The 25,438-nt window shown below is 41.1% G+C and overlaps 1 protein-coding gene across 1 annotated transcript in view; it reads right to left on the reverse strand.

The window, feature by feature from the left end:
• ANO6 (anoctamin 6) overlaps positions 1 to 21,061 on the reverse strand; it is a 76,552-nt gene extending 55,491 nt beyond the window's left edge. Inside the window, exon 1 of the mRNA XM_086462051.1 lies at positions 20,980 to 21,061. Coding sequence (XP_086318177.1) covers positions 20,980 to 21,061 — 82 coding nt within the window. The remainder of the gene's footprint in view (positions 1 to 20,979) is intronic.
• Between the last annotated feature and the right edge of the window lie 4,377 nt (positions 21,062 to 25,438).

Genomic DNA, 25,438 nt, shown 5'->3' on the forward strand with positions numbered 1-25,438 from the left:
CTACACAATTAAAAAAACATTGATTTTAATTTCAGACACCCAAGCGTATCCAATATAAAGCTATAGACACTGTTGAATCACAAAGGAAGTGAAATGGCTGTCTTGGAAGACAATTCTTTCTTGTTTGAAAGAGTATTGTTGCCATTAAGTTATCTTCTCTTACAGCTGTGCAAACAAAGGATTTGGAACATGTGGTATGACTTTAAAAAATAAATACTCTTTCATGACTAACCCTAAAGAGGAAAACATTCAGTTAGGAATATAATACAGAGTATTGCTAGTCTAACACCCCATGTCCTGAAAGAGCCAGGCCAGAGTCAGGGCAGCTCACTAAAAATAATGAAGTAATTAGCAGGCAGTTATAGAACAAGAAATTAAACTTTGTGGAAATGATTCTGCTGATAGCAATGCCTAAATATTGGCTCTGAGCTGGAAGGTTTAAGGGTCTCAGTAACCAAATTGTCAAACAGTTCTTACATTCAGAGCTCAAAATGGGACACTTGCCCAAAACCTGTGACAAAAATCCTAAATCATTTCAATGAGACCTGGACTAGCCCCAAGTTCAGTTTTGAAAACAAACACTGTGCTAACGACTTTTTAGTTACGATTCTGTGAATCCAGAGTAATCTGCTGAAATGCAAATGCTGGCTCCTGGTTTTCACGGCTGCAGTGCATGCCAGAACCAACCTGTCTGCATCCAGTCTGCACACCAGACACCAGTTGACTTTAAATCACTGCAGAAATTCAGTTGCTAATTAGACTATTCTAAATGCTTTTTCTGAAGCTAAACAATTTACCCAACTTCAGCTGAAATAGCTGTCAGAAAGAATTATTTTGGCTCTCATCTGTCAATAGGCAACATACAGATAGAGAAACAATTTTTGGTTTTAGAATGCATTACCATGCCTACCTGCTATAATTTTAAACAATATTTGGTATGCTTTTTGGTTGTATACTGAATGCATACACGTCAAACAGCTAGATTTGTCAGAGTATAAAATAATGGAATAAACTGATTAAGTCAGAAGGCTTCAGACTGATAATCTTTTCAGGCATTAATCTCAGGTTGGAATATGGCTTGACTCATTCTCTCTTTGCCACATACACCTTCTTATAATCTAGTAAGTAATTTAAATATATTAAAATGATGCAACAAATAATCCTTCTTAAGTTTTTCAATTAAGGGCTGCTTTGTTTTAATTATATATGGAATCAGGTGAAGAACTGCTGTAATGTTGACTGCCAAATAAGCCTGTTTCATGATTGATTCAACTTGTGTCACGTTGTTACAAACTGAGGCACATATACATATACATTTCTTCCATTTTTAACAATAGTGCAAAGATTGTCATTCCTGTTGTCAAAAATGCAAGTTCTTAGTTTCTAGGGTTAACTGCCTCAGTCACATTAGGAACACAAGAGATAAGGGATCAGCTGGGTCACTAAATCCAGCACCAGCTTACAGACAACTTTGATTTCTAGTTTTGTTAGTAGGTTCTGAGAGAAAATTTTCCTTACTCGGAATAATCTGTTTAAGTCTGAAAAAGAGATCAAGAATATCAGGTTGCTGTTCTTCTCTTGCAGTAAATAAAATCCATGTTGCAGAGGATGAGATCCACTAATTCTAAAAACCCAAAGGGAATCATTAGGACAGCTTTGCAGAGGGTGTTAGGCATATAAAGTTACAGATAAATGCCTGTTGAGGTATTCAAAAGTGTCCAAGCAGGTTGACAGTTTTGATGCCAAATTATATCAAACACAGTGTATGGTCCTTAGTGACCAGAATGAATCTATCAATTTCATGAATTGATCGATCAATTTCATTAACTGATCCATCAATTTCATTAACTACCGTTAATGTTTCCCTTGCTTAATAGATTATTTTAAATGCAAAATGTTTTACCAATGCACTTTCTTCTTAAGTGTACAGAATATCTAAGATAACTAATAAACTTGTTTGCACGTTGTTTTTCTCTAAGGTTAATTAACTCTACTTACCAACAAGATGCATCTAAATACAAGTTTAGAGTAAATAGTTGTTATCTAGTAGATAAGAAAGAAGTCATTCAGTAAAAAATTAAAAATCAGAGTAAGTGTGCATTGAGCTATATAATTGCTGAAATGAATGTGTGCTTATGGAATTAAAGAAGAGATGCAGGCACCTAAAGCAGGATTTGGGAGTAATCAAAACATTCAGGTCCAGGAGCCTCCTACTTCACCTTCACTCACTTCGGGCATTTCCCCTGGGGGTCACCAGGGACAACACTGGGTGTAGCCCCTGTGGTGTCTTCAGCAATGTCATTATTCAGCAAAACAGAAGGGTTTTACTGTCTTAGTTGTTCAACAAGAAAAACATCTTTCTCTTAGAAAGCCTTTAAAATAAAAATTCAAAACATGATAAAAAACTCTGTACAGGTTACTACTTGTTATGACCTGTAAATTAAATCACAGTCACCCCATTTTGGTTGTTAATAACGCTTTATGGTATAATCTGTTTTTCAGGGCTCTTAAAAAAATAGCAATTTATAGCCAAATGCAGCAAGTGAGCAGAACAATAAGACTCCAAACTCACTCACAAACACTGAAATAGTGCTGGTTCAAGACTGTCATTTTAAAGAAGACACAGGAAGCAATTGAATCGTGGTCTTCCCATTTCAGAAGTGGTTCTTACTACGTAAAAGGTAAAAGGTACAAAGTGCTGCCACTTGATCTAGCACAGGAGATGCTGGTGGATTTTAAAGCAAAGGAAGTAATTTTTCATTATAAAGTCCAAATTGTTATACTTTTTTTTCTTCAGGAGCCCACCTGCTTTTGTGTACATGATGGGGCTGCAACGAGGATGACTCCAGGTTTGCCAAGAAAGAGAATTTCTCTGTCTAGGCTTTTTAATTGCTTTTGCAAAAGATGGATAGGATATAGAAACTGCAGGAAGATTGAAAGGAAGAAGGATTATCTGATTGTCAAAGAATTTGTGTGTGGCCTTGGAGAAGTGACCTATGCCCCAGCTTCGGGATCTAATACATGTGATGCTGAGCAAGCTACTTGAACAAAGTTTTGCCTAGCTTTTCACGGCAGAGTTTTCTAACTAACTGCCCAGGGTGTTGCAGCCAGGAAGCTCAGCACTTTTACAGCAGAACTGGGCATTTGTTACAAAGTTAGCTGGAGAAGTTGGAATAGCAAGATTAGGAAATGCTCTTATTTCTGAAAAAAAACCCAACCAGTCCCAAAGCTTTTGTGATTGGTGAACATTGTCTGGACAACTTGTATGAAACACAGAAAGTTTATCAACCATAAACCCAGAATGGTATTAAGACCTGATTGTATAAAAGTGGTTGAAAATGAATTATTTCCTTGTGGTCCTGTAGTAGATGTGTTTCTGCCAATGGGATGTGGGTCTCTATTCAGTGTATGTCTTGCACAACCCATTCAGAAGTGTTTTACATTCCCCACATCTTACCACTTCAGCAGCCTGCATTCCTGTCACTGGGGTCTGGATTCCTGAAACTCCAGCTCTCCCTAAAAAGGGAGTTAGGCAACCTGACACTCACATCCCTGTTGGATATAGCACTCAGATGTGGTAAAAGCACCATAGAAACACAGAGGAGGAAAGGAACAAAAATGTATGCTGTGCAAGGCTTGGATAATTTGAGTTAAACAAGGCTTGGAGCCATGCTCTTAATGAGGAAAATAAAAGAAATCTGCAATTACTACCGGTTTACTGAATGAGGCAGTGGACTTAAGAGGAAAAAAAGAACAGTGATTGTGTAATTAAAAACTGTAACATGCATGCAAACAAATGGCAGGAAAATTGGAGTTGCCTGGGCAACATTAATGCTGACATTGCCCAACTTCTAAGTGTTTGACTTCGCAACCTCAATGTTAACATTTTTAGACATAATATATAATTAGCTGTAGCCAATTAGGGGTGCTATGGCTCCTGTTGGTAACTGGTAATATTTACATTTAAATATGGAGAAGATTACTGCTGGCTATACTGTATTATTTAATTATACAGTCAGTTTAGAAATGCAATCATATCTGAAGCATTTGAGAGATTCCCTTGAGCAGAAGTGATAGAACAATTATTACTGCAATTTGGCATGAGGAAACTTTGCTGAGAGTCTAGATTTTCACCTAATCAGACAATTTGATTAGTGGTCCATGCGTAGGCGCACTCTGCACTCCTGATGAGCAATTTTAAAATGCACTGTAAGAAAAGTAATCATAATAACCATGGACACTTTTCCTTAGCCACTCACATATCAAATTTATTAAGTTTTAAAAGTCAGTTCAGAATAATGTAATTAGTGTAAATTTAGTACCATGATGAAAAAAAACCCAGTGTGTTTTAACTTATTACAATCGCTACGAATAAAAAGTTTTGCTTTCTGCTGACAATTCAATTCATGATGCCCAGCAACTACAGCTGGGCAAGATCTGACAGCTTCATGCCAAACAGCTGTGGCTTTGAAGACACAGAGGTTTCTAAATTACTTTCTGGGAAAAGAGGCATTAACAAGAAGGATGCATGTGTGCATGCAGCTTTCTAATAAGAGTAATGTGGGCAGAATGATGGAAAATAAGAATATGCTCCCTCTGCCTGGCATTGAAAAGTCCACTATACAACTAAAGGAAAAAAACAGATGCATGTGAAAATACCAACTCAAGAAACTTATACACAAATACATCTGGAAAATATGAAGACAACAAAAACAAACTCCAGAGTGATCACAAACATTTTTCCCTGGACTTTGAGAACCTGGAAGTAGAAGGAGGTAAGATCTCAACAGTTGTTATGGTCCTTCTAAGGATGGAAAAATATAGTGGATTCCTTTGGAGAGAGAATGCCATGCTAGGGTCCTGGTCATTTCAGTCACTGGTAAAGAGCCCCCAGCTTTAGGTGATGTGAATGCACAGATCAGGTATTGCACATTTAGCAGACCAAGCCTTGAGCTTAGGCAGGGTTGGTAATGCTACTAGATTTCCAAGGTAATATCACCGTCAGACCACACTTTTGGCTGCAGTCAGCCTCTTGTTGGGATGGGTGATCTGTCATCTGGCCTGTCAGCCTGACTGGTGGCTTGTCCTTTCTACCCGATATAAGAAGAAAACACACCGCTTGACTGTGGTCATTCAGCTGCAGGGCCTAGCGCTGCATCATGGCTCTTGTCCTTGGACAGACTGCCTGCTCCCAGTCCTCAACTTCATGTTAAAATGGAGTCTTTGGCCTATAGCTTGCCTTGCCTATTGACTGTAAGGCCCTTCACTGGTTTTGCGGAAGGTCAGTGATTTTTAAGAAACAGAGTGCGTGTGCAGTTAACGAAGAACAAGGGCACATAAGAACACAAAATGTGCTTACGGATCATCTCAGTGGTCCACCTAGCCCAGCCTGCTCTTCCCAAAAGTGACCAGTGGTGCTCTGGGCCAAAACCACAATCAATGTTCTGAAGTGCAAGATGAGGGCATGGAGGCAGCGAAGCTCCCACAGTATATGATCAGTCAGAAGCTGTATGTTTTTGCTTTAGATCTTATTGTGGCTTTTTAATTAATACATTTCTCTCCACAGCTTTCGAACCTGCTTCTTACACATCTTGGCACTGGGAAGAGTGAGGAGCAGCAAGTTTTTATTCACCTCCACTGCTTGAGATGGCACATTAAAAATCTTCTCAGATATATTACATATTACTACACACTGTGAGGCAGATGCCACAGATACCTGAGGAAAAGTATCAACGGTGCTGCCCATGGGATAGCGAGAGCTTTTCCGGTGCTTGATGTGCAACGATGTTAATAATATATTGGGTATCTAGATATTATGTCACCTTAGGATTTGCGCTTATAAGCTTATAAGGATCATTCCCTGGGTAATGTCATACTTCAGATTTCAGTATAGTCACCCACCGCAATTATGAACAGGTCTTTCAGAGAGGGAACAGTGGAGGCAGCTTTACGCCCACCAAAGGAAGCACATGATAGTGTGGCGTAAAGTGCCATTTCTAGATTTCTCCAACATTCATTGCACCTTCCTAGAAGATTAGCCAACCCAGAGTGAGTAAATTCAGTCTAAACTTGTGAGGAAAGAATGCAGGTGAATTTTAAAGTAAAAGTCTCCTTTTCATTGGCAGGTAGCACAAAAATATGGAAAACAGGTATTTTGATAGCTCATCTCAGGAGGAAGCAAAAAGAAGTCAGGACTATACACTAATGACGCTGATGAAAAATGACTGGCTTTGAATCATAGATACCATTCAGCTATAACAAAACCAAGCAGCAAGAATAATAAGGAGGAAAAAGTCAAACAGAAATTCTCCTGTTTTCCTCCTATCTCACCTATACTACAGTGCAATTCCATGAAATCTTAAAAAAAAACCCCAACAAAAAACCACACACAAAAGAGGAGATGCAAGCTTTGTTTTGGAAAGCATGGAAAGACATTTTACTTTGGTATCTATAGAGTCCTGCTAAACTGTCTTACAATGTTATGAACATACCAGATGGCAGTAAAACAGGAACAACTACAGGGCTTGCTCATTTCATACAACAGTATAGATCTTCAGGAGAGTACAACCAGTGCTGAGACCCATCCATACCCCTCTTCATAGACTCATTTCCACTGAGGTTCTAATCCATTTCTTCAAAACTGTGGAAGTGAGAGGATGTAAAAAATCAGCTTTCAGATGAAAAAAAAAAGCAGCCTCTACAGAGGTGGGTTTTTTTTTCATTTAAGCTTAGGTAAGATGGCTTACAAATCTCATCATAACAGTAGGGAAAAAGCAAGTGTGATGAGCTGTTAGAAGGTTAGTCATAATCCCTTGACATTGGCTATGCTGAGTTTTGTTTTATTTTTTAAGAGGAGACCATGCTGGCTTTACTGCAGATTCCATTTTTTGCGCTGAGGGGAACAAAAATGACCTTTTGAAATGTGTGAATCCAGCTCATAGACTGTAAGGCAAGAAGGTACCAATGAGGTCATCCAGTCTGATCCCTGTAATGCAAGCCAGAGGATTTCACATTCTATCCCTTGTGCCAGCTCCAACTTCTGGCTGAAGGCGAACAAACCTCTCAGTTACAAAGATTTTACTGAATTGCAGACTGATAGAATAATATCAAGGAGACCTCTTAAAACATTCAACAAATTAGGATCCAGTAAATCCATCAAGAAAATTTTCTCTTTACACTTCTTCCTAAGTATGGACTTCATAAATCAGTAACTTGACATATGGACACACTAATTTATAACTTGCTGAAAAACTATACAAGCTGTGAAGCAAATGCTTCAAGCAACAGGCAAACATACAAAACCAGAAGAATCCAAAGACAAACCAATATCCACTTTCTCTATACTGGGTTTTTTGGTGGGTTTTTTTTTTTTTTTTTGGTGTGTTTTTTGTTTGGTTGGTTTTTTTTTTTAGGCCTAACTGTATTTATAAACCAAAACTCACAGTGACATTATATTTAGAGCTCTAAGTTTAAATGCAAACTCCATTTTGGAGGGATTTAGCATTCAGCTCTTCTAACTGGTTATCAATTTTCTTGAAAGTCCTTAGAGTAACAGGTTGATGGAGATGTTGCAACACCCAGATCAATCCCAGCATCTTCTGCTAGAACAGTGAAAATATTACAGGCTGATCTCCCTTCACATGGCAGAGGTGGAACAGAGAAGGAGGAGGAGAAGAGGGCTTCAGAAGTAGCAAGCACCGAAAAGCAACAGCAAGGAGGTGACTGTGTTAGTTGTGCCAGCCATAATGCACACCGAGAGGACTGAGAGGGGCAGTCCCAGGCAGAGCATCTCTGGTGGTCTCACCTCTGGGCTCTCTGCAAAAGGCATGACCTAGCCTTTAATAAAACACAAAAAATATGACACACTTGAGGAATATCTGAGGTGGGATAGCTAAACTCCAAGCCATATTTTTGTGCCTAGAATGAAGAACACATAACATCTCCACTGTTTTCAATAGCAATGTACATTCTAAAAAGCAGGAATATGCATTGGAGATCAAAACCTTTAGCTGAGATTTGCCTTGCCTGACTTCTTCCTGTCCCATATCAAGGGGGCATGTTAGCCAAGGGTCCACAGATACGGAAAAACCCACATTTAGAAGAGTACTGTCACTTTCATTTCCCTTGTATTATGAAACGGAGCAAAAATGTTCAGTTAAAAAAAGAGCGGAAAACTCTGCTCATACACTTTCAGATACAAAGATAAAAAAGGCAGTGCTGATCCCAAGAAACACGTATAGTTCAACATTTCAACCTCCCTGAAGTATACTTTGCTCACTAGACTGCAAGAATTTTTTTTAATACCAAATATACACTTTCTCACTTCTGTACACTTCGGTTCCCTACATTACCACAGTTGGAAAGGTGACTGATCATGTAAAAGAAAAGCTTTTTGATCTTACTTATTGTCATATTTTTGACCTGCATTCTGCATAGACAAAACCTTAAAGCTTGTAAGTACTTGCTGCATCAGTCCCCTGCTGCTGATAACATTGATGGGATGTGTTTGTGATGAACTTGCATAGCTAGGATTTCAGTGGTCACCTTTCCTGTAGCCACAGTCTTTGGTTTAGTTTAGCAATAACAAAACATGAAATCATTTTATGATGCCTCTGTCCCTGTTTGCTGTAATTTGGCACTTTGACTGTGCCCTAAGAGCACCTTACGTCACTTCGGAGTGATATTTCTCTTCTGCATGAGCCAGACTTGCTCGTATGGAGTTAAACTCAGCACTCTGAAGGCCAAGAGAATCACTGACCCTAAAGGTGACACAATAAAATGGCAAAGAAAATAGTGAAGGATATGAAAAAGAACTGAAAGGCTGATCCTGAAAGCAAACAGGATTTTGCTGGAGTTTATTTTTGCGTGCAAGGTGTTCCTAAGGAACACCCTGTTGAGGAAAATGGTCAGTGTGTTCGTTTGTTCAGTGAACTGTATGGAGCGAGAGATACAGAAACTCCTCTGACAGACACATTTGGTCTTATCTTAGAGTGCAGGAGGAACACCTACACCCAAAACATTTAATTAAACTCTCCTCCATTCAGAGGAAACAAAGACAAGGATACACTGACCACAACAGATAAATGCCGTACTGTTTAGACAGATATTTACGCTTCCATCATGAATAGCTTTGGAAAATAAACCACTGAAAAAACCCAACACTGAAAAAAACCATTCTAAACAGCAATATACAGTCTCTGGGGGCTGAGACTGCAACATTTACCCACTTAAATAACCTTATGGATACTGATGGTTCCGCTTAACTCAAAAGGATTGTTCTCATGTTTGTGTCATGTTGGGCTTGTAATATGTCCCTACATGGACTGGTGTGTAGAAATGAGCAGCATCCTGCTACCTCAGAAGTTTATGCTGTTGCGTGAGGTCTATAGGAGCAAGCTGCAGGTAACCCTGTAAAAATCAGGATTCCTACCATAGGCTGAGAGGAGTACGTGAAATTATGGCAGTATAACAGCTATCAGAAGCACTACATTACTTGGGTCCAAACATCATAAAATGTCATTGCTTTTATGTGTTTTATTTCCCTGAGAAATATCAGGGAAGTTGTTAGTAAGATCTGACTTAAATCAGCTCTGTTAAACCAAAATATTGCTGATATTTTAAGAGGTACAAGGGATAAAAACAAGAAGCAGCGCCAGCTGTTTATCATTTTTGTGCAAGCGCTCTACCTTCCCTGCCTGGATCACATTCATGCCCAGAACCTGGCCGAATAACATGCACGTCTTTGAAGGCTGATTTGCTGCAGGACTGTGACCTCATGCTCTGGTGGGGACTGGACCCTCTAGTCAAGAGCATGACAAGCTGTTTTTATACCCTCTCCAGAGCTGAAACACGTCATTGCACAACTGCACTTGGACTTCTGCCAGTCCTTGAGTGCCTTCTTGAATCTGAAGGGTTTTTTCTTCATAATGTGAGTTTTGTTGGTTTTCATTTATCTCAGATCAACTAACCCAAATCAATTGTCCTTAGGCAGGAAACATAAAGACAAGCCACTTTTGCTTTTGCCATGACACAGACTTGCCAAGATCATCCCCAAGCATATCGTCAAAATTACTGCCCAATTACATGGGGAACCAGTGTGTTTTACAGGAGGGCAGCCCATGCGCAGCAGTTGCCCCAAGCTACAAACACAGCTTTTTTAGCAGCCAAGCTGATCCCGTGGTGTTCCTCATCAATGCCAAGCCTCCAGGCAGCTGTGGAGCCTTTTCATTGGGAACTGAAATGATTAACCAAAAATTGTAATTGCAGATCGCTGTTTGGTTAGACTTCAATGCCTATGGATCAATGAGCTATCTAATTAGAAATCTTAAGTTTGAAATATGTTTATAAAATTATACCCATTGCTATTAAATTTACATGTCTCAAAGGAGATATATTTGAATTTCTGTAATGAGTTTCTCAGCATGTTTGCTTTAAAAGTGTTTCCTACACTCAGCTGTTACACAGTTTGTTTACAGGAGGGTCCCACAAAAATATTTTTAATTACTTTAACTATGAAAATACTGAGTTTAAAGTCAAAACCTACAGACATTTTTGAGCTACTTTGTGTGCAGAGGTGCAAAGGCTCATGTCTCAAGCATCTCCAGTGTTGGACCCAGAGTTCAGAAATAAACTATATACTTTTGCTTCCTAATTAGGAGATACTTTGTAGTTTTAGCAATTGAAGGACTCCAGATTTTTCTTCTGAGAACTGCAGGTTAATAACCAACTTCTACCTAAACCCACCTTCTTCTGTGCATAAGATGTCTAAAACAGAGCTTTGCTCCTCTTGCAAATACCCTTAAACTTAGAAAAACATCTGGAACTCCATTTGGCCAGACTGCATTGCCCTTGAAGCTTTTTCTCTCCTCATTTTATTATCAGCAAGGAACAAGTTAAAAAAAAATAATCCAGCATTGACTCATTTATTCTTTAAGTCATATTGATTTTTGCATCTTCTTTTTTTTTTTTTTTTTTTTTTTTTTAAATCCACAATACATTACATTACATGTGTAAGTCTCACCAAATATTGCAGGAGTTTTTGCTGGGCTGTTTGACTTCAGCACAGCCATCAGTTTATAGATGAAAGTGTGCTTTTGTGCAAATTCCTTCTTGTCTTTTTACAGACATCAGAATAATTGAATGAATCTAATTATTTTTCCTAGAATAAATCGGTATATACAGAGATGATGAAAGATTTAATAAAGATATTTCCTCCATTAGGGACTAGTTCTGCATTCTCTACTATGAATAACATTTACAAAAATAATGCTACTCCCACTCTAGTCAATGGGACTGCTCACAAGGGTAAAGTGTGCATTGTTTGACCTCATTCTTGTTCATTAATGCCTATAAAAACTCCATTAGACTACTTAAGGAAAAAAACACACAGAAAGAGAACACTAATAATTTTACTAATATTGCACAAAAAAAATTCCAACTCTCTGGCAATGCTAGAGCCCTTTGGATCATCCTCTCAGTCTTGTTTCGTTAAATGTCATTGTCTCTAACTGCGGTGTCAAACCTTGAGCAGTGGAAATTTTCTGCAAATAATTAACGGTATAAAGATAGTCTTTTTTCCCTGCTGGACAAATTACCAATGAACACATTGTGACTTTTACTATATATTAAAAATATGCATGAAAACACCACAAATTAATTATTTTGATTTACTGCACCCACAGTTATATCACCTTAATCCCTTGCTGTAACTTATTTTCCTGATGAACTGACTTGGAAAAATCTTTATGCCACTGCTTATAAGTTCTTGACCAGATAAACAGGCGAATCGCTGCACTGGTTGGCTTTACCCTTATGAATCCTGTCAAGAGTTCTTCCTCTTTCCCTTTTACTTTCCTTCTTAGTCTGCACCTAGGCCTTTACTTCCATCTCTTCAACACTTCTTATTTTACCAGACCCTTCAGTCAAGACCCTTGTTTGTGCTGCAGGAGTCTCTCCACTTATCTAAGTTCTAGTCTTTGGTGGTTACCTCAGGCTCCCTCCACTGACAGAACAGACCCCAGCTTCTCCACAGGCAGGATGTGGCTCTTCTTCAACTCCTCCACTGTGCCAGATCACAGTCCTTGGATTACTAGTATCCGTTCCCAGCATCTTTAGCAGAGTTGCTACACTGAAAACATTTTATAATTGGCTCTCATACTTTCCACCCTGTTCTGCAATCCAGATGACATTTTCTAGTTAAATATTCCTCCCACAAATGAAGGAAAGAACCTACAATATTTCGCCCACTGAAAAGTCACTAATCTCATCCCCTTTTCCTGTCCAAGATACATTAACACCACCACAGCATAGGAGACTCAGTGAATCTCAACACAAGTGATTCTTGATCCCACTCTTCATTCCAAATTCTCTTCCCTAATCAGCTAAGATGCCTCATCTGAGTGGAATTTCCTAAAGTAGTAATGGTTGAGGGACAGCTCATGGGTCTCTGCTGCAGCAGCAGCAGAGCAAGAACCAAGATCTTCCTGTAGGCACTGTGAAAGTCAGATGCTTTAGCAAGAGATCCACCTGAGCTAGAAGCCCACAGGACAGAAACACACCACGGACACTAAAGTTATCAGACACTCAGCCTGATGCAGCAGCTGCTGTCAAACAGCCCTTGAACAGACCAGAAGTGGTGGCTGTTCCCTACAGAACACTGGCACAGCAGCTTACTCTGGTGACTGCACTGTACGCAGTCACCTATGCAAATATTTAATATCCCAAGATAAATCACACCCAAAAAATGCTGGAGAACCTGACTAACCAGATTAATGGGGTCAGGGGAAAACCATCAACAAAAAAGCTGCAAGGAAGGGAAAGTATAAAAGCAAAGCAAAATCTGCTATTGGTGGCAGTTCTTACAAAAGTTTGATTTTTGGTTATGTCTAAAGAATATTGATTAGTGGTTTAGTTGGAAATTATTTAATGTAAACACTAAATTGAAGGGTTTAATCTTTATCAGGCTTTATACAATATTTTGAAACTAAGCTGCAATTTCTACCACATGAGGCATAAAATCAATTAAAGAATGTTTATGCTCCAGCAGACTTGTAACTACACTGCTTAAAGTTCAGTCAGTTTGTGTTTTAACATATTTTTGTTAATTTTCCAATCTGAACCTGGTATTCATTCAAGGTGTTTAAATGTGATCTCTTTCCAAAATCATTTGATCTTCCTGGTTCTTCCAGCTAACAGGGTCTATGCTGGTCTGAATCTTACCCTTTTACAAACATAACACATACATTTTATTAATACGGCCATTTCCATTAGCAAAACTCTCTAGGCTCTGCCTATTCTGCATTCAGTAATATTATGCCGTTCAACAGGTCAATTGCTGCATAGGAGATGGACCATCTATATTGATAAAGTTTGGAACTGAAAGGCTTGTAGGATAGGAACGGGAAAAAGGAATTACAGTCCCATTTGATGGTATCATGCAATGGAAAAATATGTGCAGGGCAGCCTGATGTTAGTGAAAGAGTAAGTTTTCTTCTTTCCCTACGCTTTGCCACTCAGCAATCCACCCCTGATAAACCAACAACTGCGTTAGATGAGTTATCTTCTCATAGGCAGAGTATGAAACCATATATATACAAACATGGGGCCTGAGCACATCTATTGACTTCCTTGTGGAAGGTATCTCATGAGTATGTAATGAGGTTGGGGAGTAATCCTGCAGAGGAGTGGGGACTGCTCAAAGATCAAATCAGGCCATCTTGAGGTTGAGGCCTTTTTCAAATTTTTTTTTTTTTTTAATATTAGCTCTAGTCATGCTTTGGGATCTCACTTCCGAAGTCCATGCAGGGAATCGTGCCTACGTGTCCACTGTTGTTATCAAATCCTTGGGTTTGGGAGAGGTGAGAACAACAGTTAGAGATAATTCCATTGAATAAAGAAAAAATATTTCAGATGCTTGTATAATTCCTCAGGAAGCAATCAAGACACTCCTCCCATCACAAAGCCTTCAGAGGTGTGGGATGCCTGAGTAAAGTGTGAGGGGTGGAGAAGACAAAGGATTCTGTGCTCAGATGTTTGCATTCTTAGACTGACTACCAAACAAAATCTATTGTTGACCATTCTCATGACTCTGAGTTTTCATTTCCCACAGACACTGGCAATAGGAAGATAAAGGGTACAGTGTCCTTTACAGCTTTGCATTCCTACCACGCTGCCACTGATACACCCCAATGAGAAATAAGGCCAAAATGCCACGCAGACTTAAGCTGCCGCTGTGAGGTGGTTGTGGAGAGGATACTTCTTTTGGTAGCCAAGCCAGTTTGTGCTGGCATGGCATGTTTGTGACATTACAGCCTATGGCTTTCATTTCAACTTCCAGATCCATCAGACCTGAACCCTAACACAAAACGTTAACAACATCCTAGTGGGCTCTCATTGCGGCCAGTGCAGCAGATGAACACATATGCTTTTCAGAGGGAAAACTGTTCCATCCATATTCACGGTGAGTCCGGATTTGAATCAAAAGCCCCTAAAAAGTTACAAGGGATATTAGGCCCACGTGTTGGTGAATCTCTTTTTAAATGTTATATTAAAAATACCATTCAAATATCAGTTTAATAACATACATATGCTATAGAGCAGTACTTCAGACTGTTAGAAAGGACCATGCCAGAGACATGCACTGTAGCAACAGTGACAGTCCAGCAAAAGCAAGCTGATTTTTTCTATTCATTAGGCTACAGAGCTCAGCACTTGCATAATATTTCTGTCCCCACCTTTGTTTCCTGAATATAAGAACAATACACAATCCAACCCATGGCACCATTTTTCAGTGTCCTCCTCCTTGACATCCACACCCTGTGAAATGCTTTATCTTGTTAAACACACAACTGCAGCAGCTCCACATGCTTAAGGCCTGCAGCACCTTTTTAAAAGATCTTCTCATGACAAGCCCAGGATATTTAGTTTTATTATTTCTGCATTATTTATAAAGAACAAATATAAGTAACCCTTTTTCGTGACCTACCCCAGTTAATCCCAAACTCAGGCTAATGCTTCTTTATTTGACTTTTTTGGGGGATAATACAAGAATGTATTACCTCAAGCTGAAAAAAAAAAAAAAGAAAGAATCCATCGTTCTTTAGAAGGGATAAGCTGGAAGGCATTACACGACTATTTAATTTATGACAGGTAATTGCTCTAATACAAAAGCACACTTGTGTGGGTTTTTTTTCCTTTTTTTTAAATGTTTTACCACATCTGTTTTATTATCAGTTCCCCCTTGGGGTTTGCCACATGTCTAGTGGCAAACTAGACCTTAATTCCACAGCATGCAACCCATCATTTCCTAGGAAATGGCAGGTACCAAGAAATACTAGGATGAGGTGACTGAAATAGTAACAACTTTACTGAACTTCCCATGCATACAGTAACAGATCTTACTCATAATCCTTCTCTAATTACTTTTGAAAGGTCCATTTGTGTGGAAACATGACATCTGTGATGGTGTGCATACAACACCCCTTCAATGCCTCTGGCCTCCTAAAAATCAAGCTCTCTACCTGCAATTTCATATATTGCATAAATTGCAAATCAGCTGATACTGGGTCATTTTTAATGAGTTTTTGATTGCATTACTTTCGATAACCATAACACTGTGAAACTGCTGGAGTTCTGTGCCATGTAACAAAATTTTGCCTGGCTGTTTCCTACGTATTGGTTTTAATAATTTTTCTTTTTTACAAATAATAATGCTTGAAAAGTAATTTAAAAAAATCTAAGATGTTGAGCATAAATGTCTATAGGGTATTCTTTTTAAAAGAACTTGTGGGTTGTGTAAATAGAGGAAAAACTTCAAGGAATCACTGGTGATAAATATCTGACATAAAATTAATGACTTAATAACCAGGAAAAGAAACAAAACTGTTACTATTAAAGTTGTGCAAATGGCACAAGTTGATACAATGGCAGATAACAAGTCCTCCTACAGATTGCAGACTTATCTGTGAACAGCACTTACATGTTCAGTACAGCTAAATCCAAAATAGAGGAACAAATAATATTTTCAAAGTACAGGAAGTTTTTAATGGACAACTGGGAATTCTGTTATGGCAGAAAAACTGAGAGGAAAATCTGGTAAATTTGTAAAGTTTATTGGTTTCCTAAATTCCTGCCTGATTCTTTAAATACTCTGATCTCCTCCAGAGTTTATGAATTACAAAAGCTGCAAAACAGTAATTATATTGTAGTTAAATATTTATACCCTCACTATTTGTTTTTTAGTAGTTTTGTAGAAAAATCATTAAATTAGAGTTAAAAAGTGAGTGGTACTAGCAGTATACTGTTCAAATGCAACTATACTCAGTGACAAGGTTATTACTCCTGCGCGGCTCGGATTCTGTCAAAGGGAAGTGGGTGGAAAGCCAGAAAATAAAATGACTGAAGTAAGAAGAGAGGAAGAAATGTAGGTAAACCATCAGGGTAACAGGCATGAGAGGCAGGGCATGAAGGCATGAAAGGTACTTTAAATTTTGGTCATTGCAGTATTACAGGCCAGTGTTTCCTGAACAACTCCCAGTTTACCATGAAATGACTCTCACTGCCTCAATAGCAAATCAGATAAATGAGACCATGTGCCTACATTCCCGCTTGCTCCTGTTCCTCATCTCCTAGATGCACACGTACAAGAACGGTGTCACAAACAGCACAGAATCAAGGAGCAGAAATTCTTGATTCTCAGCTCATTCACAGTCTTTTTCAGGACGGTGGGTGACTGAAATGTCCCCCAGTAATTTTTAGGTTGATTACAAGACAGCAAAGAAAAAGGGAAGAAAACCAGGTGTGACAGAGTGGACTGGGGCAGACTTACTGTAGGTAGACTGAAAAGCAAGATACTGTCCTTCCAGAAACCGAATTACGGTTTTTTAAAGAATCTGCTTATAAAGCTTTGCATGTTATACAATTATCAGATCTAATCCCTGCACCTACTGCCATGTAGACCACTTTTAAATTTCCCACAGTGTGGGGATTACAGTTAACAAATTGCAGGACAAAGCCACATTTTTCATTAAAGGTATCTAACGTTTCAGACTTTCCATTACCTTTAGGAGACTTCTATAGACAATTGACCGTTTCACAGCATTTTGAAGGTAAACACAAAAATTTGTAGAACAGTGTTGGTAAACTGTACAAGCATATTGGAGTATATATGATATCAGTAATATTTGTAGGGTCATATGAGAAGCAGGCCAAGTTAATGAAGCTATTGAATAGGAAAAAATAGAAGCTCTAGGCAGGCAATACGCTAAAATTCTGTATGTTCCACAAGGAAACAGGCAGAGAACAGAACAGTGAGCAAAAGCAACGAGATGAAGAATAGCTATGCCCACTCTTCACCATTTGGATTACAACATCACCACTTAGGACAGGACTCCTTTGGGGTGCACAAAACTGGTTATTTTAGGCTGCAACTAAACTAATAATGTTGCTTGAATAAGCTAGTACTGTTGTACATTTTTATTGTAAAATGTGTGCCGAACAACAGCATGAAATCCTTTTCAGAAAGAAAAGCTGGAATCCTCATCAGCACAGTATCTACACTGTGTGACAAGAAAAATGTTAACATATGGACATTCATTTCTTGGTCACCTATAAAGCATGGCTTGGTGATTACTGCAGCAGTGTCCAAAGATGGGAAGATGTTGTACACTCAAGGCTCAAGGAACAACAAGGAGATGTGTTTGAGCAAAACCAAGACAGCAAAGAGAGAGCAAGATGCTAATGCACCCCAGTAAAGAGAAAAGTATTTCATGCAGAACAGTTAGTCAGAGTGAATGTCTCTGGATATTGCCTGCAGAAGTTAATTTTTCTTGAAAGCACGCTCAGATATTCTGTAAATCCCAAAACACAAGCAAACTAATTTAGATATGGCATGAGGTTTGGCACCAGGGAAAGAAAAATTTACAGTTTATGGAACCGTCTGACAGTTTCTAGGCAGAAAATAATGGGTTTGGAGAATTTTAAATGCTGGGGCAACCACAGGTCAATGTCCTTCCCACCATTTCTGCCTGGTAACAAGATATCTGAGAAACAAATCGATGCCACTAATGTAACAATCCTCTTGAAAACAGTCTGACTCCAAAAGAAAAAGTTGCCTTGTTGTTGTTTGTTTAAGCACTGGAAAAAAAGGTTTCTACTTGTTAAAAAAGCCTAACCTTAGGACAAGATGTTCTTCCTTAAGCACAAGTTGGACCAAACCAGTCCATTTCAAAGCTGTGTATGGCTGGCAGCGCGGTTGTGGTAACCTTCCTGTGGATTGGGACTCATGAGTCCAGCTCTTTCTCTGGACTCCTGCCTAAGTCTCCTTCTGACTTAGTGAGTGGTTTGCTGCTCATCAGCATGGATAACCAAAACCAACTTCATGCCAGTATGAGCCAGAGCACTCACTTCATGTGCCATGACTACAAACTTTGATATGCCGTAATAATGCTTTCCTGACAAGCTATAAACACTTGGGCTTGACCTTCAATAGAACTGGAAAGGGTCCAGAAGTCCTGCTTACTTGCTAAAGCAGGGATGGCTTTCTAGGGAAAAATGCAGATGCAAGTGGTACAATAAAACTGGAGGTAAATGGATGATTTACAAGTTTCTCAGACTACTAAAATAGCTCTCCTGCAATTATACCTAGTGTAAAACCCTTGAGACTGTTACACATGCATTTGGCAAGGCAGAATAGCAAACAACAGAATCACAGAATCACAGAACATTAGGGGTTGGAAGGGACCTCGAAAGATCATCTAGTCCAACCCCCCTGCCAGAGCAGGACCACCTAGAGTAGGTCACACAGGAACGCGTCCAGGTGGGTTTTGAATGTCTCCAGAGAAGGAGACTCCACAACCTCTCTGGGCAGCCGGTTCCAGTGCTCTGCCACCCTCACAGTGAAAAAGTTTTTCCTTGTGTTAACGTGGAACCTCCTGTGCTCCAGCTTGCACCCGTTGCCACTTGTCCTGTCATTGGACATCACCAAGAAAAGCCCGGCTCCATCCTCCTGACACTCGTCCTTTACGTATATATAAACATTAATGAGGTCACCCCTCAGTCTCCTCTTCTCCAAGCTAAAGAGACCCAGCTCCCTCAGCCTTTCATCGTAAAAGGAGATACTCCACCCCCTTAATCATGTGACAGAGCTGGGTATGGCATAACAGGCTTTGCATAACAACTCATGAAATCTTTTCTGCTCAATTTTTAGTCAATTTTGCCACATAGCATGTGTTTTTTTCCAAACTGTTGTATCGTGCAAGCAGAACATGCAGCTCGTTATTTGCTGGCTCTGGGAGCTGAACTAACCCCAAATTTGATAGAGTTGTGAGTAGGAAACAATTTACTTGTTCTCTGGGGTGAAGAATGGAAAGAAAAAGGCATGTGTTGATTAATACATTGCAGTGCTGATCCACCCTTTAATTCAGGGAGTGGAGTCAAACAATTCCTCTGCCTCACTTCATATGGAAAATTGAACTTGTCTTTGGACTATTACTACAAAGCAAGGGACACTCCCACAGCATCTGAAACAAAGGCTAGTAATGTTGGAAGAAAGGCATTGCCTGATTTCCACAGACATTGGGTGAGGCTCAAACTTTACACACTTTTGGAGTGATCTAACTGAATAAATGAGGCAAACTGTACTGGCCATTATTAAGAATTTGTATTTAGGGGCGACAGGAATATCAGAGAGAGTTAATGTCATGAGAAATTTTTACAAATGCAGAAATTCAGTCCCAATATTAAAAAGTTACCAAAATACTGTACTTCTGAGTAAAAACATTCACAGCCTTTTGAACAATAAGCAGGAACACTTTTTATTTGATAAAATTTATATATGCAAATCTATCTTCTACTTGTTTGTCTAATTGACATTTGTGTGCATTCCCTGTTTGTTAGATCCATTTTAATAAGTCAAGCAGAAATAGAAGACTTTGGAATATCTTGGGTACTGTAGCTGAAAACAGCTTCTGCGATGAAGTAACTCTGTGTCTCTTTAGTGAAATTAATAGACACCGTCAGTCTGAACCAGCTGAGAACCAACCCCTTTGGGGCTGTTTTTTTAATAGAATTCATTCCCACAGTAAATACAAATGTCATTGTCCTGGGCTGCTGCTGTTGGGACAAGACTAACATATGCTGTCTTTGAATTTAAAAATCTCTGATCATTTTACTACCTGCATTTCTGGCAGACACAATATCCTTTTCCCCCCCCCCCCATCAAAATTACAGTCTTGCTGTGCCAATTTTCTCCCTCCCTTTTTTTTTTTTTTTTTTTTTGGGGGGGGGGGGTGTATGTGTGTGTGATGGTTTCCCCCCTCCTTTCCTTGGCTGTCAGATCACGCAGCCGGCCGCACGGGGAGGGCCCCCGCTGTCCCTTGAGCCGGTGCCCGCCGCTCGGCCCGGCCCCGGGGTACGCGGTGGCATTCTGGGCGCGTCCCAACGAACCCTGGCACCCCGGCAGCGGCTCTGCCTCTGCTGGAGGGGGGGAGCACTGCGACACCAAAAGCTCCCCAGCACCGCACTCACCGCCAAGTGCTGCTATCGGGCCACCTCACGCGTTTCCCTCCCGGCAGAGGGAAAGGAACAGGTAAAGTTTTTGGTGCTTCTCTGAAAACCCGCCCGTGCCGATGGTACGAAAGCAGCGACGCCGCTTCAGGAGGACGCCCCGCCGGCACACACCGCCCGCACGGACACGGAGGTCACCACGTCTTCCCCACGGGAACACCACCAGAAGTTGCAGCAGAAAGAGGGGGGCTGCGGTGCAGGCACCCTGCCTGCCAGCCCCCCGCCCCCGGCGCCCGCAGGTGCCCTCCCCACCCGCCCCACCGGCTCCCAGAGGAACACCCGGCCCCAGGCTGCAGCCCCCGCCAGCCCACACCCGCCTCGGGGGGCGAACCCGCGCCCCCGCCGCGGCGCTTCCCCCCGCCCTGTCCTGGGGGGGGGACACACACACGACCCTCCCCGCGCCAGCCCCCTACTCACCGATCTCCCCATCATCATCATCTTCCTCTCCCTCCTCCTCCCCCTCCAGATCCAGCAGCACGTCTTGGTTCTCCGCGTTCATCTTCCCGAAGTTGCGGCCCCCCGCGCCCGCTCTCCCGCCGCCGGGGAGGCCAGCCCGCCCCGAGCCCTCCCTGCCCCGGGGGCGGAGCGGCGGCGGCGGCGGTGGCGGGGCGGCGGCGGCGGGGGGCGGGCGGGGCGGCCCCGGCGCCGGCCGCGGAGCCGGTGGGCTCAGGGCCGCGGCACCGGCACACGGCCCCTCCTGTCGCTGTCAGCCCGCGGGGCTCCCGCTGCGCCTCGGGGGAGGGGAGTCCTGGGCGGGATCCGGGAGCAGCGGCCGTTGGGTCTCCTTAGTCCTCGCGTCGTTATCGCCTTCGAACAGTTCGCTGGAGCTGTCGGAGCGGGGCGAAGGCACTTGCTGAGGCAGAGACGGGCAGAGAGCCCTGTCAAATGTTGCTCTGCGAGCTGGCACGCTTACCTACTTTAATAGCATCCGGGATGACTAAAAAGGGGGAAGTGGGAAAAACATGATATTAATCATTGTGCGTTTTGTGCCGTTTTTTTGTTTTTTTTTTTTTTGAGTTGGCCGTATCATAGAATTGATATACGTGATCGTATCATAAGCTGATCAAACGCCATCTTAAAACTAATTAGGGACAGTTTTTCTTAACAGGATCCAGGGTGAAGATTTTACAAAGATTCCTCTGGTTCCATCCATCCGTTTACCTTTTGAAAGCTGGGTCAGGAGTGAAACTGCTGTGTCTTTTTGAAATATGTCCAGTTGTGCACCTGAGCATTGAAGAGCTCACCATTGCTAAATACTTCTGAAAATGTGAAGCCCACATACATTAAAAACCCCAAACCAGTAAGCATTGGCAGTTATTTGGAGAAGGTAGCAGAAGTTGGAGGGGGAAGGCTCAAGGACTGAATAAAAAGCCCATCTCTAGAGCTCTACTGATGTATTCAACTCAGTTGTCTGTTTCACAGGTAAGAAGTTGTCCTCATCTCCATCTCCAGATACAAACTAGGAGAATTTTACAACACAGGGAATGCAGAATTGTCACTATGCACAAATGCTCTGGGGGCTGAAGTACTCATAAAAAGGGTGCTCAACAGTATACAGATCTACTCACACGTGTTGGTTCCAGGGGCAAAGCAGAGGGTTCCTAAAACTGAGACATCATCTGGAAGAGTGCCCAGAGAGGAACTGGACTGAGTTTGAATAGTGGGAAGAAACGGAAATAAGACTGGCTGGAAGAAACTGGGGAGTTCTGTTTGGGGAAAGGAGAAGATAAGAAGAGCATGATAACCTTTTTTTTCTGCATAAAGTAATAAATACCCTATAAGCAATCTATTTTCAATCTCTAGTCTGTTGCTGATACCCAAATGGCCCACAGGACCCATGATGTCTACAGCGTGCAAATAAGAATCTGGACCAAAAGCCATTTGTCAGATAAGCTTATCGCTTGCTAATATGGTTATCTGTTGTCAAGCAGCTGTGCGTTAGGGTCGCAGCAGGGCCTGGCAGTATGGCAAGTCTAAGTAGAAGTGCTTTCTGACAAAAATGAGTTGAGAAATTTAATTGGAAAGTTTTGAAGCAACTCTGCTTAGCAAAGACCCCCTCACACTGATCGCTTGAAAAGAGAAATGGTCTGTAAAGACGTAAGTGAATCCACCAGAACAGAAACTACCTCTCTCGACCTTATTTATGCCAGCACTGGTTTTAGCAAATGAGCATTATCTGCACCATCTGACACTGACCGTTTTTCTCACTCTGTTAGATAAAGAAAAATCTCACAGAGCTGAACCAGAGAAGAAGGGCAATATGCCAGGAGGATACCCAGTAGATAGCAATGATGCATAGCAAGACACGTGTTTTCATGTGTCCCACGTTGGAAATCTGCTGAGCTGCCCTGTGACACAGCCAGTCTGCCTCTGATCATCTCAGCATGGGCCTTACTCACTGTCACGACCACTTGTCAGGTTTCGCCCTTAGTGCGGTTACAAGGAGAGAGTGAATTACCCTGCTTCTCACCAGCAGCATTTACCCCAGGCTGACTCAGCCACAGCCACTGCACGTTTTTGATGTGTCCAGCAAACAGTTGCAGCAACATCATTACATACCTGTATTGTGTAACATTCAGCTGCCCACCTTCCTTGTGGGTCCTCCTCAAACTCTCGTCCCACTGGTGAGATCGTTTCCTAAATGATGGGAAGAGAGCAGGGATTGTTACAGACAAGGAACAGCTTAGGACTCTGACGTGAGATTTGTGCACTCTTGGATACACACCAGGGACATCATTGTTATCTTATTTACGTGATTCCTATTTTCACATTTCATGAATGAACATGTAATTAAAAACCTGCAAAGTGCAAAAAAACCCGAACAAACCAAAACCCAAACAGGAGCATTTCAAAACCAGGTTATACACAAAAAGTGTTTTTTTAATTTAATCCTACTAAAAATACAGGTAGATGATCTATTTCTTCAGTCCTGCTCTCACTGTAAGATTTCTCTCAGCAATTACAGAACATGAAGATTTTGTAGGCTTCATTTAGCCCTCAATATCTGAGTGTCCAATTTCATAGATTATTTCACAGCCGAGTTTTGCAGTTATCTGAGAAGGCAGTGGGAGTACAGTGTCTAAAATTCCCATAAAACTTTTTTGAAAATGCACAGCTATTTGTTTTTTAATTTTATACCTGATGCAAGTATTTCTGTGTATACTTTTGGTAAAGCACCAAAGCTTCAGAAGCTCGGTTTTGTCACTCCTGAAAAACAGAGATTTTAAAAAAATAGCAAATGAAGAGTAAAATGCAACAGCACCACCATGCTGCCATCTCTTTGTCAGTCGGATAACAACAAAAGATCCACTCACGGAATTGCAGCTGTGTAACCTCTAGCCGACAAACAGAGTTTTTCAAAAGTCAGATGAAATGAAAAAGTTAGGATAAACCAAATTCTTCCCCTCCCCCAGCAGTTCAAGCATGGCTGTTTTCAATTTCATTGAAGAAGAAATAAAAACGTTTTAACATTCCTGGTAGGGAGAAACAAGAGCAGAAATCCATGGAGCCAGTGGAAAAATTGCTTCCATGAGTAAGAGTTTCATAGCAACAATAACAATATAGGTTAGGAAGAGACTAAAAGAGATTGTTTAGTCCAGCAGTGACAAAACTTTGGCACAGGCACCAAGTCCCTAACTGACATGGATCTGGGCTGGCACCAGGATCTCTGAGTCACAGGGTCTTTGGAAATAAATGTGGTGCTGAGCATCGGAAGTGCACTGTTGATCGCTGGTCTGGTCCAGCCCCAGCAATGTTTGAACATATCCAGAAATTGGTGACAAATATTAGCGGGTCATGTGCTTCACAGTCTTTGGTGAGGAGTCCATGAGGTCCCCAGGTAAGCTCTTGCCAGAGTTTCGTTCCTGTCGATACGTAGCTAAAATAATTTTCTAGCAATTGAAGCTGTTTTCTTCTTGTCCTTCTCCCAGCATCCATGAGAACAGCTGGCTGTTGCCCTCTTAATAATAATGTTACATATGGAAAACTATAAGCTTAATGCCTCTGAAGCTTTCCTCATCCAGACTACACAAACCCAGGTCTTTCAACCTTCCAGCACCTATCACTGTCTATGAGTTTCTCTTTGCTAAGAAGATAGTGTAAAAAACTCAGTATGAGAATCTGTGGAAAGAGAAGGTGATACTATCTTCTAAAATCTCTTAAGTACATTGGCTTTACCCATTCACAGCCCTTTTCTCAATGATCTCGTTCACTTACAGCCTCACAGCCACGTACTTACAAGAACCAAGATGTAAGTGTTCTGGTGGTCTGTGAACACAGAGGACAAGGGGGCTGTGGAGTCTCCATCTGTGTAGATATTCAAAAGTCACCTGGACACTGTCCTGGGCAACCTGCTGTAGGTGGCCCTGCTTGAGCAGGGGGGGTTGGACCAGATGATCTCCAGAGGTCCCTTCCAACCTGAAACATTCTGTGATTCTGTGAAGAGATAGCAGTACCAGGTCCTCACCACATATGTTAAGCAATGACAAACTAATTTTCTGACTTTAATACTCAAAAGCCAAAAATCACTATGGCATAATTATTTTGCATCAGAATTTTGCTTACTTCCACCTCCACAAATTTTAGGCGAGTCTGCTCAAAGTTCCTTAAGGCCACAGTCTGTATTCAAGCTGGGCTGAAAGGAAAAGGAATGGCATCTGTGATATGCTGTTACCTTCTTTCCCATCTTCCTATTGTTAGAGGATAGGCTCTTCTGCTGACAGGTAGACTGCGGTTGGTTTTACTGGAGTGCAGGCCTTTTGGGCTTAACACAGTCCTCGATTTTACCATTGTGGTCTATGTCCTTGTTTATGAATATGGTTCGTTCTTTACGTTGTTCTGCTGTTTCTTCTCGTGCTTATGCGGCTATATCCACTCC

This window comes from Leptosomus discolor, chromosome 1 (genome assembly GCF_034619465.1).
Source record: "Leptosomus discolor isolate bLepDis1 chromosome 1, bLepDis1.hap2, whole genome shotgun sequence".
Classification (NCBI taxonomy): Eukaryota; Metazoa; Chordata; class Aves; order Leptosomiformes; family Leptosomidae; genus Leptosomus; species Leptosomus discolor.